Below are 16,487 nucleotides of genomic sequence, written 5' to 3' on the forward strand. Positions count from 1 at the left end.
CAACACATTCACATTTTCTACCAAGAACTACGTAGCTTTGATTTCTCCATAGCAACGGGAGATACGTAGGAGCAAGAACACACTCTTGTCAAGCACACTAATAAAATCTTTTTTTTTTCCCGCGCTTTTTATGCACTTTTATCTCAGAAAATCACATTTATAAAAAACAATTTATATTCATATTTAATAATAAAGAGAAATAAATATATTTAAATTGATATAATTTTGCACAATTAACTATAGGTAACCGTATTTTAACGGATATCGTAGGGTGTTAATACATTCCCTACACATAATCGACTCCTGAACTCAAAATCTGGTTTCAAAGACCATTTTTTTTTATTTTTCTATCTTTAAGGGTTTCCCAATATTTTTCTTATTTTGAAAAAATAAATTTTGGTGGCAACTCCATTGAATTCAAGGAAACCTCGAAATTTTAGGCCGCGACAGCTGGCGACTCCACTTAGGACATTCTTAGAGAGTCAAGCCTATATAAATTAATTGTGCATAATCTTTTTAACTTTTTCTATATTTGTTTGTTTTTCATTTTCATTTTTATTTTCTATATCAAGCCTCCAATCAGATATGGGCAAGCATATTTTAATTTGTTATGCTTTAAGTGTTGCTGAAGATCTTCGAATAGTTGAACCAAACAATTACATGAAAGCAATTAACAATAATGACAAGGAAACTTGGATGACAGCTATGAATGAAGAAATGCAGTCATTAGAAAATGACCAAACCTTGACTTTGGTTGACAGTCATAAGAGTTAAAGGTTAATTGGATCAAAGTGGGTGTTCAAAAGAAAGGAAGACATTCAAGGACAGGTGAAGATAAGGTTCAAAACAAGGTCGAGTGCAAAAGGATTGCAACTAAGGAGAATCCTGTAGATGCCTTCACCAAATCACTTTCACAAGCTAAGTTCAAGCATTGCTTGAATATAGTTGGCTTCGACAAAGAGTATAGCTGAAGCAATGGCAACAAGGACAATGATGAAGTTATTCTATATTGAGTCAAGGTGGAGAAAGGTGCATATGTTCCTCAAATCATCTAACTAAAGTTGGTTAATCTTTAGTGGTTATTATTACTTCCTTTGGCCAAGTTAGTCGTGATAGGTGGTTATAGTTAGTTTGCTCTTGTATAGTATAAATAAAGCTGTAAAATTGTAGCAGTAAGGCGGTTGATGCATGTAATAGCTGAAAAATTGAGTTAGAGAGGTTTATGCAATTCATGATTCATAGAAATTCATAGAAGAAAGAAAAAGGGAAAAAGAGAGATTGAGTGAAAAGGCTAGTATTGCTGGTTCAGAAACTGCGATAGATACTAGGAGATCAATATTGAGAAAGCCTTAATCTTGTTTGCTTATTTGCCCGTGACGTATGTCTCATCAATTGAAACTGAACACGTAAAGATCTGGGTGTCATTCTTCTCCTATATTTATTTAATTTTCGTTTACTTTGATTTTCAAAACTAGTTTTCAAAACTGCAGAAAGAAGAACGATAAATAGTCTCCGTTTCTGGTTTTCAGTTATGTTCAAGAATGTTCTCTGTTTTCAGCAGAAAACCAAGAACGTTCCCTGTTTTCGTTTTTTTCTCTGCAATTATTTGTCTTTTATTTTGTTGGTTAATTCTTGTTGTAGATCTTAACAATATTGTGAATATGTGCCTCAAATTATCTAACTAAAGTTGGTTAAGCTTTAGTGGTTGTTAGAACTACCTTTGGCCAAGTTAGTTATGATAGGTGGTTATAGTTAGTTTGCTCTTGTATATTATAAATAAAGCTATAAAATTGTAGCAGTAAGGCAGTTGATGTATGTAATATCTGAAAATTTAAGAGTTAGAGAGGTTTATGCAATTCATAATTCATAGAAATTTAGAGAAGAGAGAAAAAAAGAGATTGAGTGAAAAAGCTAGTATTGCTAGTTCATATACAACGATAAATAATAGGAGAAAAATCAAGAGAATGCCTTAATCTTGTAAAGTTCAATTAACAATAGTGAATTAATCTTGATTGCTTGCCCGTGACGTAAGTTTCATCAATTGAGACTGAACACGTAAAGATTTGGGTGTCATTCTTCTCATATCTTTCTTTAATTTTCGTTTACTTTGATTTTGAAAGTTGGTTTTCAAAACTGCAGAAAGGAGAACGATAAACAGTCTCCGTTTCTGGTTTTCAGTTCTCTTCAAGAACGTTCTCTGTTTTCAGCAAAAAAACCAAGAACGTTCACCGTTTTCATTTATTTCTCTGCAATTGTTTGTCTTCTATTTTGTTGGTTAATTCTAATTGCAGATCCCAAAAATATTGTGAATATGTGCCTTAAATCATTTAACTAAAGTTGATTAAGCTTTAGTGGTTGTTATAACTGTCTTTGACCAAGTTTGTTATAATAGGTGGTTATAGTTATTTTGCTCTTGTATATTATAAATAAAGCTATAAAATTGTAGCAATAAGGTGGTTGATGTATGTAATAGCTGAAAAATTGAGAGTTAGAGAGGTTTATGCAATTCATTATTCATAGAAATTTAGAGATGAGAGAAAAAGGGAAAAAGAGAGATTAAGTGAAAATGCTAGTATTTCTAGTTTAGAAACAGTGATAGATACCGGGAGATCAATTTTGAGGAGACCTTAATTTTGTAAAGTTCAATTAACAATAGTGAATTAATCTTGTTTGTTTGCCCGTGACGTAGGTCTCATCAATTTAGATTGAACACGTAAAGATTTGGATCTCATTCTTCTCCTATTTTTCTTTAATTTTCATTTATTTTGATTTTGAAATTTGGTTTTCAAAATTTCAAAAATGAGACTGATTTACAATCTTCGTTTCTGGTTTTCAGTTCTGTTCAAGAACGTTATCCGTTTTCAGCAAAAAAAACTAAAAACGTTATTTGTTTTCGTTTTTTTCTCTGCAATTATTTGTCTTCTATTTTGTTGGTTAGTTGTTATTGCAGATCCTAAAAATATTGTTTTAACAATATATATGATAGTAGTCATAGTAGCATTGTTGTGAAACATCCACTCAGCGATCATAACATAGTAGCATTTATGCATAACACTCGGCCATTACAACTGCTAGGTAGTTTACATTTGAAAAACACATTAGATGTCGCATTCTTTTAGAGTCTTAGTAATGTTGTTTACAAGTGTTTGACTAAAATTACCGATATGCGTTAACAAAAATAAAAAGATTAAAGACAATTTTAGTTCTTTTAATTTTTTTTTAAATTAATTTTTAATTTTTATATTTTTAAAATTAGATTTGTGATATTCTAATTTACAACTTGTGGTTTTTTTAATTTTTCACTTTTTTTATGATATTGCATATTCAATTATGACATGACAACAATGTATACAATTGAATTGAATTTATGTCATTAATTAACATTTATTATCTTTTTTTTTTATTCGACAACATTTACATTCGAACAATTCAAACAATTAAACAAAAATACATGTTTGAATTGATCAATCTCAAATAAAATACTTCGAATTATCCGATCCAAACAAAATTTAAAATAAAAAATGAAATTTTCTATTTTATTTGATTTCAAACATGATTTGCGCGAACCGAATTTTGTAATCTTAAAATTGCGAATTGAGCTACAGCTGCCGCCCAACTTCATTTTCTTTTTCTAAGTTGAAATGGATATAAAATCTACACATCTTTTTATTTTTTTCTCATTATTTTTTATTTCGTCTTTTAATTTGCATTCTTTATTTCTTTTAGTTCTATATTAAAGAGTCTCTCACCCGCATTCTTTTTCAAATTCTAGTGCCCTGAATGATAAATATTTTTTGAATTTAGGTTTGTTTCTTTTAGGTTTAATTGCAGCTTTGTTCCCTTTATTATTATCAATTCACGGAATTGATCTCCATATTTTAAAAGTCGATAATTTTAGTCTCTCTCTCAAACTTTTGAAATAAAAAAATAACGATTTGACATATTTTTAATTACGTGACATACAATTTTATGATATAGAACCTTCTAGATGTATTAATTATTCATATATCACTAATTAAATTAAAAATATAAAAAAATTTCCAAAGTTGAAATCTAAGTATTTACAGTGTTTTATTCTAATTTCATGGGTTTTAATCATTGTATCATATCTCACGTTATTTAAAGTATCTCACGTCATCAGTTTTAGTTAAAAAAATTAGAAGGAATGATAAAAAATGTCGACCTTTAAAAATAAGGAGACCAATTTCACGATTCAATAAAAATAGAGGGAATAAAACTGGAAATGAGTCTTTCTTTTATCTCTTCTTCTGTTGCCGGTCATCATGTGAATGAGGTTTCAAAATGTTCTCTTTTAAAGCTAAGAAGAAAAGCAATGGAAGAGGAAAAGGGCACACTAGAAATCGCTTTTTCTTTTTAATTAAAAAAAACCAAATCGCAGTCCAACCAATGAAACCTCATAAACCGTCAGTTTTGAGCAATTTTATTGGTTTCTTTTTTTAATGGTTTATCAATTCGTTTGCCGATTTTTTGGCAAGGCGATTTTTATGCTTGATCGGACCAGACACATGTTCGGTTCCCGGTTCAACCGTCTTATCCAGTTTCCATTACCTTGACAACGTAAGCACATATTTAATAAGAAAAAGATTAAAAAAAAACGTTAAACATATTCTATTGTATCTAATTAAGTTATGCCACATCACTACTATGACATTAATAAACATGCAACATCATAAAAAATGGATGGCAACCAACCAAATTTTACAAGTTGTAAATTAGGGGACCAACAATCTGATTTTAGAAATAGGAGAACTAAAATTAGAAATAGGAAAAGTAAAAGTAGTTTTTGAACAAAGTAGGAGTACTAAAGTGCGTTCAAACCAAAATAAAACTAATAGATTAAAGTGTCGACACATTTTAAAGTTAAAGGATAAATTTAAATTAAAAAATCAATTAAATTATAAAAAGCAAGATTAATCATAAAAATTAAATATTTTCTAGTGCATGTTGTTTTGAACAATTCAAGTGCATGTTTACTCGAAGATTTACCTAGGGTTTTCACATAGTTACACTGGAGCTACTTGTTCTCCAATGTGAAAATATTTGTTTGTTCTTAAATTATTTTTATAACAAGATGTAGATCAACAAAGACTATTTATAGGATTTTCTAACCTTCACTGTGCACAAATATTAGTACTTTATTATTAACATAGTCTATGTACCTAATTTGTATAATACAATATTGACGGTTAATATTTTTATATCAAAGATAAACTAATTTTATGGAATATAGGTGATTATTCTAAGTTTGTGATAGAATGTTCTGTTATAACATTTAGAGGGTTATGAGACAAGAAAAATAGAGAATGATTTTGTACATTTTTTTTCAATTGTTTTATATAAAGAAACTACAAGTATACTCTCTCTCTCCTTCCTTCATATTTTTTTTTTTATTTGGTCAAACTTCTTCAAAGAATCACCATAATCAGTTCAACCCTTACTATTATTGGTACCATTAATCACGATGTTTTTTCTTCCTATTCTTCTCAATTAGAAATAGCGGATTTTTGTCTTCCGTGGGAAACGAACTCGATACTTAGGAAATAAGTACTATCTCCCTTCATTTCCATTACATGTGACTCAATTAGTAGTGAAGTGAAGGGAAAAAGATAAAAACTCACAATTTTCACGAGATGAAAGGAGGCGAGAAAATCATGATTAACAATGTCGGTAATGTTAAGGATTGAGCGGTTACAAAAATTATAGTTCAACTTTCTAAAATATTAATTTGAATTTTGTTGTGTTTGCATTGAATTTGTTGAATTTTGAATTTCAAACTTGTTCAAGGAGTAAGTCTCATTGATTGAAATACGATTGTGTGTATGTTTTAATTTGAGAGTTAGCACAATCAAACTTAGTTAGGCTTATCATATTTGCATTTGAATTACAAAGACTCACTAGTTTTATTATTTGATAACTTAGGTTAGTTGAATTGTACTTTAGACATTCATCTTTTACTATAAGTAACCGCAACAAATTTGAATTGATATTTTACTAAGGCTGACAAGTTTTTTCACAATATTATCAAAGTCTAAAAATAAAGACTACTAATATTTCAGCAAAAAATAACAATGAAAGAAGAAACATGTCATAGTTGACATAATTGAAGCATCAACAATAAAAGTATATAACAAGTACACATGTGTGTTTGGAAATTCGATATAGAGACCTTCAATGTACATAAGAGATTGATTTTAATGTATGTTTAAGCTTTCTGTAACAAATTTCCATACACTAATTATTCAAAACCCATGACAAAAATAGTAAACTTTGCAATTATACGTGAAGTAAACTAATCTTATTATCTTGGTACTCATATTATTTGTGCAACTCCCTTAAAATTATTGCAATTTGAATATTTTCAAATAAAATCTTCACTTTTTCCTTCTAAGAACTTCAAGAACATGTTGTGCTGTGCAATATGCAATAGCCTGAATAGTAACCATTGGATTCACACCCAAAGCAGTGGGAAATACACTTGCATCTGCAATATAAAGATCCTCAACTTCCCATGTTTCCCCCATTTGGTTCACAACTGAGTCCTTTGGATTATTCCCCATTCGACAGCTCCCCATCTGATGTGCTGAACATATAGGTGTTGAAAGGTCAGTTAATTCCATTGAACTTTCTTCCTTAACAAATTTCTCAAATTCATGATAGCTCACTTTCTTAACATTCAACCTATTTCCCTTATTATTGTGTGTTCCAATTTCTTCAGCACCAGCTGCTGCCAATATTCTAAGCACTTTCTCAATTCCTTTTTTCAAATTCTCTTTGTCTGCATCTTTCATATGATAACTTATACAACTAGGTGAATCCACAGTTCCTGATCCTTGATCCCTAGCCAATGCAAACACATGAGCAGTTCTCGAAAACTTACGCATTCGATCTTTTATATCCATTCCAGAATTCCATGGCATTAGAATTGAGAACAAACCTGGATGCAATGAAGGTGTTTGAATCACTGCACCATATCCTGATTTATTAAACTCTGCAACAACAGTTGACATTGCTGTCATGATCCCTCCTTCATAGCTTTTTTTATGTTCCTCAGGCCATAACTTGGATGAAGAAGGTGAATTAGGGAAGTATCCCCAAGCCATTGTCACTGGATGAAGATGCAAGTTTCTCCCTATGTTTTCATTTTTCAAACCACTTCTTTTAAGTAATGATGGAGTACTAAGTGCTCCACATGCTATAATTGTGACTTTAGATTCCACCACACAAATGTCTTTGTTCCCATTGTACTCAATTGCAAAAGCCACTCCACTAGCAGTTTTTCTATCACTTCCTTTCTTTTCTCTATGCAAGATTTGTATAGCTTCACATTTAGGAAGAATAGCTCCATTACCTGATTTCACCAAATCCACAAGCCATGTTTCTGATGTTCCTTTCTTTGTTCCATCTTTGCATCCCATACAACACCACCCACAATAATGATTTGGTGGAGCATTTCTAGGAATGTTGTTAACAGGATACCCCATTTCATGGCAACCTTTTCTTAATACTGCATTATTAAACCCTTCCTCTTCAAAATCAGATTGTACTCCCATTTTCTTACACACAACATCCATGGCTTCTTTGTACAATGTACTTTCAAATAATTCTAGCTCATGGATATCACACCATTCCTTGCAGACATGGTGAGGGGTTTTAATGCTTGCTGACCAATTGATTGTAGACCCTCCACCAACTGTGGATCCTGCTAGTATTAATACCGACATATCGGTTGTAGCAATTAAACCATTAGAGAGGTACATTTGATCCATGGTTGGTCCTTCAAGAAGAGAAACATTGTTTCTAGCAAAATAGCTTCCTTTCTCTAATACCAACACTTTATAACCACTTTTTGCTAAAACTCCAGCTACCACTCCACCTCCTGAGCCAGAACCAACAACTACTACATCACATTGGATAACTAGTGAAGGAGATGAGATGGTTGAAGGTTTATTGTTTGGAGGAGTGACAGAGACATGGAATTTGAATCTTCTTAAGGAATCTGCAATTATGTCACAGGGATGGTTTAGATGGACAAGACCTCTATAAAGAGGTCCTAAAATCTCTTCATTATTATCATTATCATCATCATTATTATCTTCTTGTTTTTCCTTTTGTAGTCCTTCTTTTGATGATTTTTGTAAAATGTGGTTCTTTTGTTGCCGTTTGAACTCTTCATGAGGTCCACTGTATCCAATTGCCTTCCATGATGGGTTGTTTTCTTCTTCATCTAGCTAAAAATAAAAGAGTTATGGGATAATGACTATATGGTTCCAAAAAAAAAAAAATTATTGCACTTATTATTGTCAATAAAATTCAATTAATCATTAAAATCAATATAATCAATATTTTTTACATGATGCGAATCACTATTTTATTCCCTAAAATTATAGGACGATGTTATTTTAATCTCCGACTCAATCAAAAATTCAAATTAATTCTCGAATAATCAAAATAATTTCTGAAAAATACATCTTACTATAACGAAAGTTTTAATAAAAGATATAACTTAATATAAAAATAATTCATAATAGTTATAATATTAAAGATTAAATTAATTTAATAATTAAAAAATAATTTAAATTTTTTATTGAGTGAAAAGAATAAATAAAGTGACACATTTCACATGTTAAAGTAATGATATATCCATTTGTAAAAAATAATGCAAAATTGAATTAGCCTTTATTATGGGAGAAAAGTTGTCCTTGAATGAGAATGAAATAGGGATGGGGGGTGTCGCAAACGTCAGCTATCTAAGGGAGAAAGAATTAAGTGAATGTCGGCGGGCGGGATATACTTGTAGCCAGTAGGGCATAGGCTTTACATACTTATACTAAATTTGAAACCAAATACCAATCAACTCTTATTATTTTGTGTTATCACATAGCATCATTTAATTCATAGTAATCAAGTTTTATTATTTTAAGAGATGCTTTAGACTTTCAGCTTTATTTTTTATTTTTTACAACTCTACTTAAGAGTGACTTCCACCAAGCCGTTGTTTTAGCACAACTATATTCATATATTTATATATCTTCTCTTATTGTTATTATAAATAAAAATAATTAATTTCATATTTATTACAAAAATTAACTAAGTATAATTAAAATTTTAAATTTTAAGTTGAGTATAATCTAAATTTATTAAATTGTTTATTTGAATTTATTCAACTACTAATATTAAATATTTTTTTTATCAAAATTAGAATATACTCTTATTGAAATGAAATATAAATAAAAATAATCATTAAAAATTGATATATTTAATTAAAAATTAAAATTAAATAAATCTATTTTTTGATTAATTTTTTTTGTTTATATTTTAAAATTGAACAGTCATAGATAGAAATAAAATTTGTGTTAATGCTACTGTTTTCTTTATAATAGTGATAGTAGAATAGAGTAAATTTGATTTTAAGTTTGACCATGGCTTAGTATATTATAAATTCAATTTTCACTTAATTAAAAGGGAAAGCAAAGAGTACTGGCACATAGAATAGTGGCAACATATAAAAGGTAGTTGACAACAGCAACACTTATTGATTACTTAAATAAGGGAAGCAGAGGGGAAGAAGCAGAAGGAATTAAATGCATATATTTACTTAATATGCTTCCTTATTAATTGATGTCGGATGAAACTCTATACTACTTTCATAGGTGAAAAGTAAACACTGTTTTAAAATAATTTTAAATTTTAAATATCATCCACGATTCTCTTTTAAATTATAATTTATTAATGACTTTTTTTAGTTTTTTCAATTGAGACAATTTTTTAAAAATTAAAATAAAAAAATTTAAAATTCAATCATCAAATTAATTTATATCTAGTTATCTCTCAACCATAAAAATAAAAAGATTTATTAATTTATATTTTTGAAAATATTATCAATTAATTTTTAAGGTATAATGGACTATATATCACATTAGTCTATGTTATGATTTTAAATTGCAACTTCCAATCGCAATTGTGAATATTATTACAAATTTTAAAGTCTCTGCAACAAATTCACAACAATAATCTTAATTGCATCAATAGTATTTGTCCGTATTTTTTTATGTAATTTTTTTTAATATTACTGCGACTGCGACCACAATTTAAAAACTAATGATAATATTATTTTACCTGAGTAAAGAAGACGAGGAGAGTGAGAAGCTTAATGGTTCTGAAAAACATTCTAAGATGATGAAAATAACTCTGAGACCAACACTTCATAACATTTTGACGTGTCTCTGAAGACAGGTCAGGGAAGCTACGGAAGAAAGGGAAGTTTGTTGAGAGACTTGCCTTGCCACACAATATTAATGTGCCAAACCATGTAGATAGTAGCCATAATGTCACCATCAATAATCTTGTACTTGGGTGTTTCAATTTTTCAATTAATATTCCAAGCTGGTAGTACAAATTATACCAAAACACATGTAAGCGAAAAATTCTATATGGTACAACTACAAACATGCATTAATGAACTTGGTAAAAACAATAAGCAAATTACTCTTTCTGACTCAAAAAGATAACGTTACCGTAGTAATTGAGACGCAAATTAGCAATTATAGTGAATTAAATATGAGTTGCTTTACAAAATATACTCTTTATTAAGAAATTACAATAATTGAAAACGTAGTGAGTAATAAATAGTAAACTTAATAATAAGAAAAACATCATTAGTACCTCATTGATATAGTAAAATTAAGGTTGTATAAAACGAGAGAATTATTTTTATTTAGAATGGCATAATACATATGGTCTTAATTATAGAATAAAAAAACGAATCAAAACTAATAAATTTATTTATTACATTCACTTTTTTGAATATTTTTACAAATATATACCGGTAGAAAACTACGAGACGGTGAATATATTCATCAATATTTAAAAAAAAAAAAAAATTTAAATAAAAAATTATAGAAATAATAAATACACCTTAAAAATTACAATATTTCTTTATAAATAAGATATAAAAAACTTCTAAAATATTTTCTTGTATTTTAATTTTTTAATTGTACTCTCAAAGTGAAGATGTTTTATTTTTCAAAGAAAATACTTTGACCTTAAACTTCAAGGGAGTGTTATAGCTGAAAATAAATTGAATTTTTTTTCATCCAGTTATCGTAATTTCATGAAATATGCTTATGTATACGTTGAAGTCACATATCAAAATACTATATTATATTATATGTGTATAATAGAAATAAGTTGAGTATCTAAATATATAATTTTTTTTATTAAATAACGGTCTTTTTAATGTTTTGTATTTATAATTTTAGTCTATACTTTTAAGTCCATTTATATTCGAATTTTCAAATGATTTTTTACAGTTATATTTTAAGACATTATAAGAGGGTCTACAAAAATTTAGACTTTTTTAACAAATGATGAATTAAATATAAATTTTTAAACTTTAAGTGTTTAAAAATTTACATTTCATTCATTTTTTGTTAAAAATTTTTAAACTTTTGTGGATGAAATTCTTATAATATTATAAAAATGATTACAAAAAACCATTAAAATTTTTGAACGATACACACTTAAAAAAAATCAAAATTAGAAATGTAAAAGATTTAAAGGATTATTGTTTAATTAAAAATAGTAAAAAAAATTAAAAACAAAGCATGATATATTTATAGAATAAAAAATCCTATTTAACCTTAATTTTTTTTAATAAGAAATACTAATTTTCAAATCAACTTTTATATTTCAACACCTTTAATTTTTATACACTAATTAAACATTTTATTTTATTTTTTCTATCCCACTTCTTATCATTTCAGCAACATACACTTCCTCTATTTTTATTTTATATGGAGTAAAATTGAATGCATGATGTACTACAAACTCTTCCCTTTTCAAATTTCAACATCAAAGAGAGAAAAACAAAATAAGTGTTAAAAAAAAAAAAAGAGAAAGTTCGTAGTCTTACACGTTGAGGGGTACCAGCCATGGAGGCAGAAGTACGGTAGAAGTTGTTAACAGATTCATGAGAGGAATGAACAACGTTGTTGCCTTCAATGGAAGGTATTATGGTATCACAAAGAGCAACAAGAGACTTCATTTGTCTAGGAGATAGAGTGTTTGTAAGAGGTTGATGTTTTTGTTGTTGTTGTTGTTCTTGTTTTTCTCTCTCCTCATGATCACCATCTAAAAGAAGACTCTTTGTTTCAAACCCACCAAGCTCAACAACAGTGTGAACTTTTGCCTCGTTCACTCCTAAACCCAATCCCAACCTGAAACTACCATTTCTACTATTACTTTCCCTATTGTTCTCCTCCATACTTTACTTCTTTCTCTTTGCATTAGCCAATGCTTGCTATTTATATAAATATCACTGTGCCTTGCTTGCTTCGACCCTGTCCCATGCTTATTAATTAAGAAATTAAATCACGGACAGTTTACTTTTTTTGACAACCATTTAATTTTTTTTTTATCTCAAAGTAGTAAAAAAATTTCATTACAAAATTGGTATCTTAAATACTACGCTTCATACAAATTATAATTTTATAAATTAGGAAATACATTATTGAAATTGTAGATTATTATAGATAATGATATAACATATTAATTGTATATGTGATCGGTCAGCATTGATTGTATATCAATGTTATCACAATATAAATAAATTTTTTTTATAAAATTTAAATATTTCATATACTATTTTGTTGATAGTATTTCATATACTATTATAATTACTCACAAATTTGCTATTGAGATGACAAATATGTCATCGAGAAGATGATATTAACGTGAGATCAACATCGATAAGTCGCGTATTCAATTACAATGTTATATCAAAATATTTAACAACAAAAGTTTATTGAGGATTGTTTTAGTTGATATTTTTATAATTTTATGATGTATTTGTCGATTTACAAAATCTAGAAATTAAGTTGATCGAGGCTTAAAATTTCATAAATCAATTTATCTATTTACTAAAAATATAAGTGTATTTTCAAAAGCGTATTTAATATAATCAAATGATTGAATTCAAGTAATTAATAAATTTCAATTAAAGATTAATACTTCCAGAAAAATCCAAGTTGGAATCGAAAATTTACTTAACTTTAATTACTATTTCATTGTATGATTTAACTATTAGGAGAGTGTTAACAAACTCCTAAGAAACTAATAAAGTAAATATGATTTTGAAAATCGTGGATTCAATACTTTGAAAAATTAAATATTACTTTTTGCAATGCAAAAATTATATTTTAATTATATTTTTAGTTTCTTAACGAAAGTTTTAAAAATACTTGTTAGCAGCATTCATTATTCTTACGTACACTATTTCTAAAACACTAAATACATTTGTATATATGATAATGAAAAATACATTAGTTAATTTTGCATAATTATTTTATTTTATTTTATTATTTTTAATTATTGTATTTTTTAATATATATCCAAACAACTCAAATGACACTATTTTAAAAAAGAGAGTAATTAATAGTGAATGCTTTTTGTTAATATTTAAATTCTTAGTTTATAACTAATAATGCATCCTCTCTTTTTTTGCAAAAAAAAAAAAAATACGTACTTGTGAAATTTATTTAGTTGTTAAGTAAATATTTAGTTAAATTTTAAAAACTACTGTTATTTTAAATTAATTATGTTTTTCATCCTTAAATTAATTACAAAACCATTTTATATTTTACTATATATTTTGTCAAATATCACATCACATATTTACAATATAAATATAATATTACAAGGTAATTTGTAATCTATATAGAATTTCCTTCCTCAATATCCTAAAATGAAAATTTTCATCTAATTAGTAATTATAAAAACGCTTTAACAAAAAGATGATCTATTATTAAAATAATTTTCATTAAGTTAAATTTTTATTTTATTATTTCTTTGTATACATTTTACTCAACAAATACAAACACACAAATTAGGTGTCCCAAATTTGTTTTTCTCTTTCTTCTCTTATAGAACAGCTAGCATCATCGGAAATGTTTTTTGGTTGGAAATCATCATTCAAAGTTCGTATTTTTATATTTCTTTTTTATATAAATAAAAATACGTGATTTATGCACACAAACTATATATATATATAAACGATGTCTTCCAAGTTTTAAATAAATGAGGCTTTTCATTTTCCCATTTGATTTTATACTAATTAATTGCTTTGCATACCTTTTGTGGCTTACTCTCCTCCCATTGGCTTTTCAATTTAGTCTTTTTTCACAAAGCCAGCGTTTCAAATATGTTTTGCACTCAGCCACTGCTTTTTTTGTTGTAATGGAACAATAACTAATGAAAGAGAAGAAATGGCTCTCCATTTATTTGCATGTATACACGTACATATTTGCCTCTTCAACTATTTTTTTAGTTACAATGATTATAGTTTAAAGTTTTTAGATGTATATTAAAAAAAATGTAATAATTCAAATAATTTTTTTATTTAATTTCTATTTTTAATTATTCGTGTATTTTTTTACAATAGAAGTGTTATATATCACAAGAAAGAAAATGGACCAATCGACTATATGACTAAACATAGTGGGTAAAAGTTAAAAAAGAAAAGTGTTGACATTATGTCAATTGTTTTGTGAACCCTTTTGTGATTAATTTGTTCATGATATTTAACGATTATTAATATAAAATATAATAATATTTCAAATTTACATATGTAATCATAATAGAATATTATTATAAAAAATAATCAGATTTATATTGAAAATTAAGAATTAATAACATTTATTTTAAGATAAATTTTTTGTGGATAAAATAATATTCATTGTAAGACTGAACAGATCATAAATAGTATTTATGTAGAAATATAAAATAGATAAATCTTATATTATCGATTTGTTTTTTCGGTATTCCTTACATGCAAATACATCTAAATGCAAAAAAATTATGGTGACAAATAAATTTTGATGTCAGTAGTAGCTAGAGTTGTTTACATGCAAATAAATAATGCTGTTTCTTTTCTATTTGAAATTTTACTATGATACGAGAAGAGCAACGCACTGCAACCAAGCACGCGACATGTTACTGTCTTTCTATTTTTGCTTCTTTCTTTCTCCCTGACAACAATAGATACCTTTTTAATGATAACAACAATTAAAATTTTGATTAAAAAAATAAAGGTATTTTTAATAATAATAATAATAATAATAATTAATATTTTATAATTGTATTTTATAATGAGAGATAAAATATTTTAATTAAATATATCAATAGTTGTATCTTTTTATATATAATTGTATGTGAGACATTTTATTTATTGTACTACTTCAATATGTTTAGTTTTTTGAAGTCTAAATATACATGCAAACTTTATTATTTTTCAAAAATCTAAAACCATAATTTGACTAATTTTTCAAATTTACATATGTAATCATAATAGAATATTATTATAAAAAATAATCAGATTTATATTGAAAATTAAGAATTAATAACATTTATTTTAAGATAAATTTTTTGTGGATAAAATAATATTCATTGTAAGACTGAACAGATCATAAATAGTATTTATGTAGAAATATAAAATAGATAAATCTTATATTATCGATTTGTTTTTTCGGTATTCCTTACATGCAAATACATCTAAATGCAAAAAAATTATGGTGACAAATAAATTTTGATGTCAGTAGTAGCTAGAGTTGTTTACATGCAAATAAATAATGCTGTTTCTTTTCTATTTGAAATTTTACTATGATACGAGAAGAGCAACGCACTGCAACCAAGCACGCGACATGTTACTGTCTTTCTATTTTTGCTTCTTTCTTTCTCCCTGACAACAATAGATACCTTTTTAATGATAACAACAATTAAAATTTTGATTAAAAAAATAAAGGTATTTTTAATAATAATAATAATAATAATAATTAATATTTTATAATTGTATTTTATAATGAGAGATAAAATATTTTAATTAAATATATCAATAGTTGTATCTTTTTATATATAATTGTATGTGAGACATTTTATTTATTGTACTACTTCAATATGTTTAGTTTTTTGAAGTCTAAATATACATGCAAACTTTATTATTTTTCAAAAATCTAAAACCATAATTTGACTAATTTTGACCTTAGACCGATCCTACATTTACGTTTCTTGATATAATAATGTCATTTGCATTATAAGGGCCCCTGAATATGTAGTTTCTTATCTAAATGGATATTAATGCATGCCATAGTATTTTGTTTTATTTGATGTTTCTTCGTTTTGATGTAAATTGGCATTGCATTGGAACTTGTATAATTCTGATAACATTTTCTGCACAAAGTGGTTGAAAGTATATATACTGAGAAATATGTCGACTCTTGGCACAAAGTTAGTACTTAATTTTTCTTAATGATATTTTATGCTTATTTCTGTTTTATTATCCTAATATTTGTCATTAGATTTTGTTTTATTCATTGTATAGGTTCTGGCTGTTACATATAAACTAAAGTTAAATGATGACCTGAATATTTGAGTAAGGTTTATGAAGAGACAAAGTTTGATGGTGTAAAAGTTTA

At 27.1% G+C, this 16,487-nt stretch overlaps 1 protein-coding gene across 1 annotated transcript; it reads right to left on the minus strand.

Annotated features, from left to right (window-relative positions):
- Positions 1–6,090: 6,090 nt before the first annotated feature.
- Positions 6,091–12,316, minus strand: LOC101506904 (long-chain-alcohol oxidase FAO4A-like). The gene is made up of 3 exons (XM_004509438.4): positions 11,933–12,316; positions 10,138–10,404; positions 6,091–8,249 (listed from the first exon to the last, which is right to left on the minus strand). The coding sequence occupies exons 1-3, from the start codon at positions 12,281–12,283 to the stop codon at positions 6,393–6,395; spliced, it is 2,475 nt and encodes an 824-aa protein (XP_004509495.1). The 5' UTR covers positions 12,284–12,316; the 3' UTR covers positions 6,091–6,392.
- Between the last annotated feature and the right edge of the window lie 4,171 nt (positions 12,317–16,487).

Source organism: Cicer arietinum, chromosome 7 (assembly GCF_000331145.2).
Source record: "Cicer arietinum cultivar CDC Frontier isolate Library 1 chromosome 7, Cicar.CDCFrontier_v2.0, whole genome shotgun sequence".
Classification (NCBI taxonomy): domain Eukaryota; kingdom Viridiplantae; phylum Streptophyta; class Magnoliopsida; order Fabales; family Fabaceae; genus Cicer; species Cicer arietinum.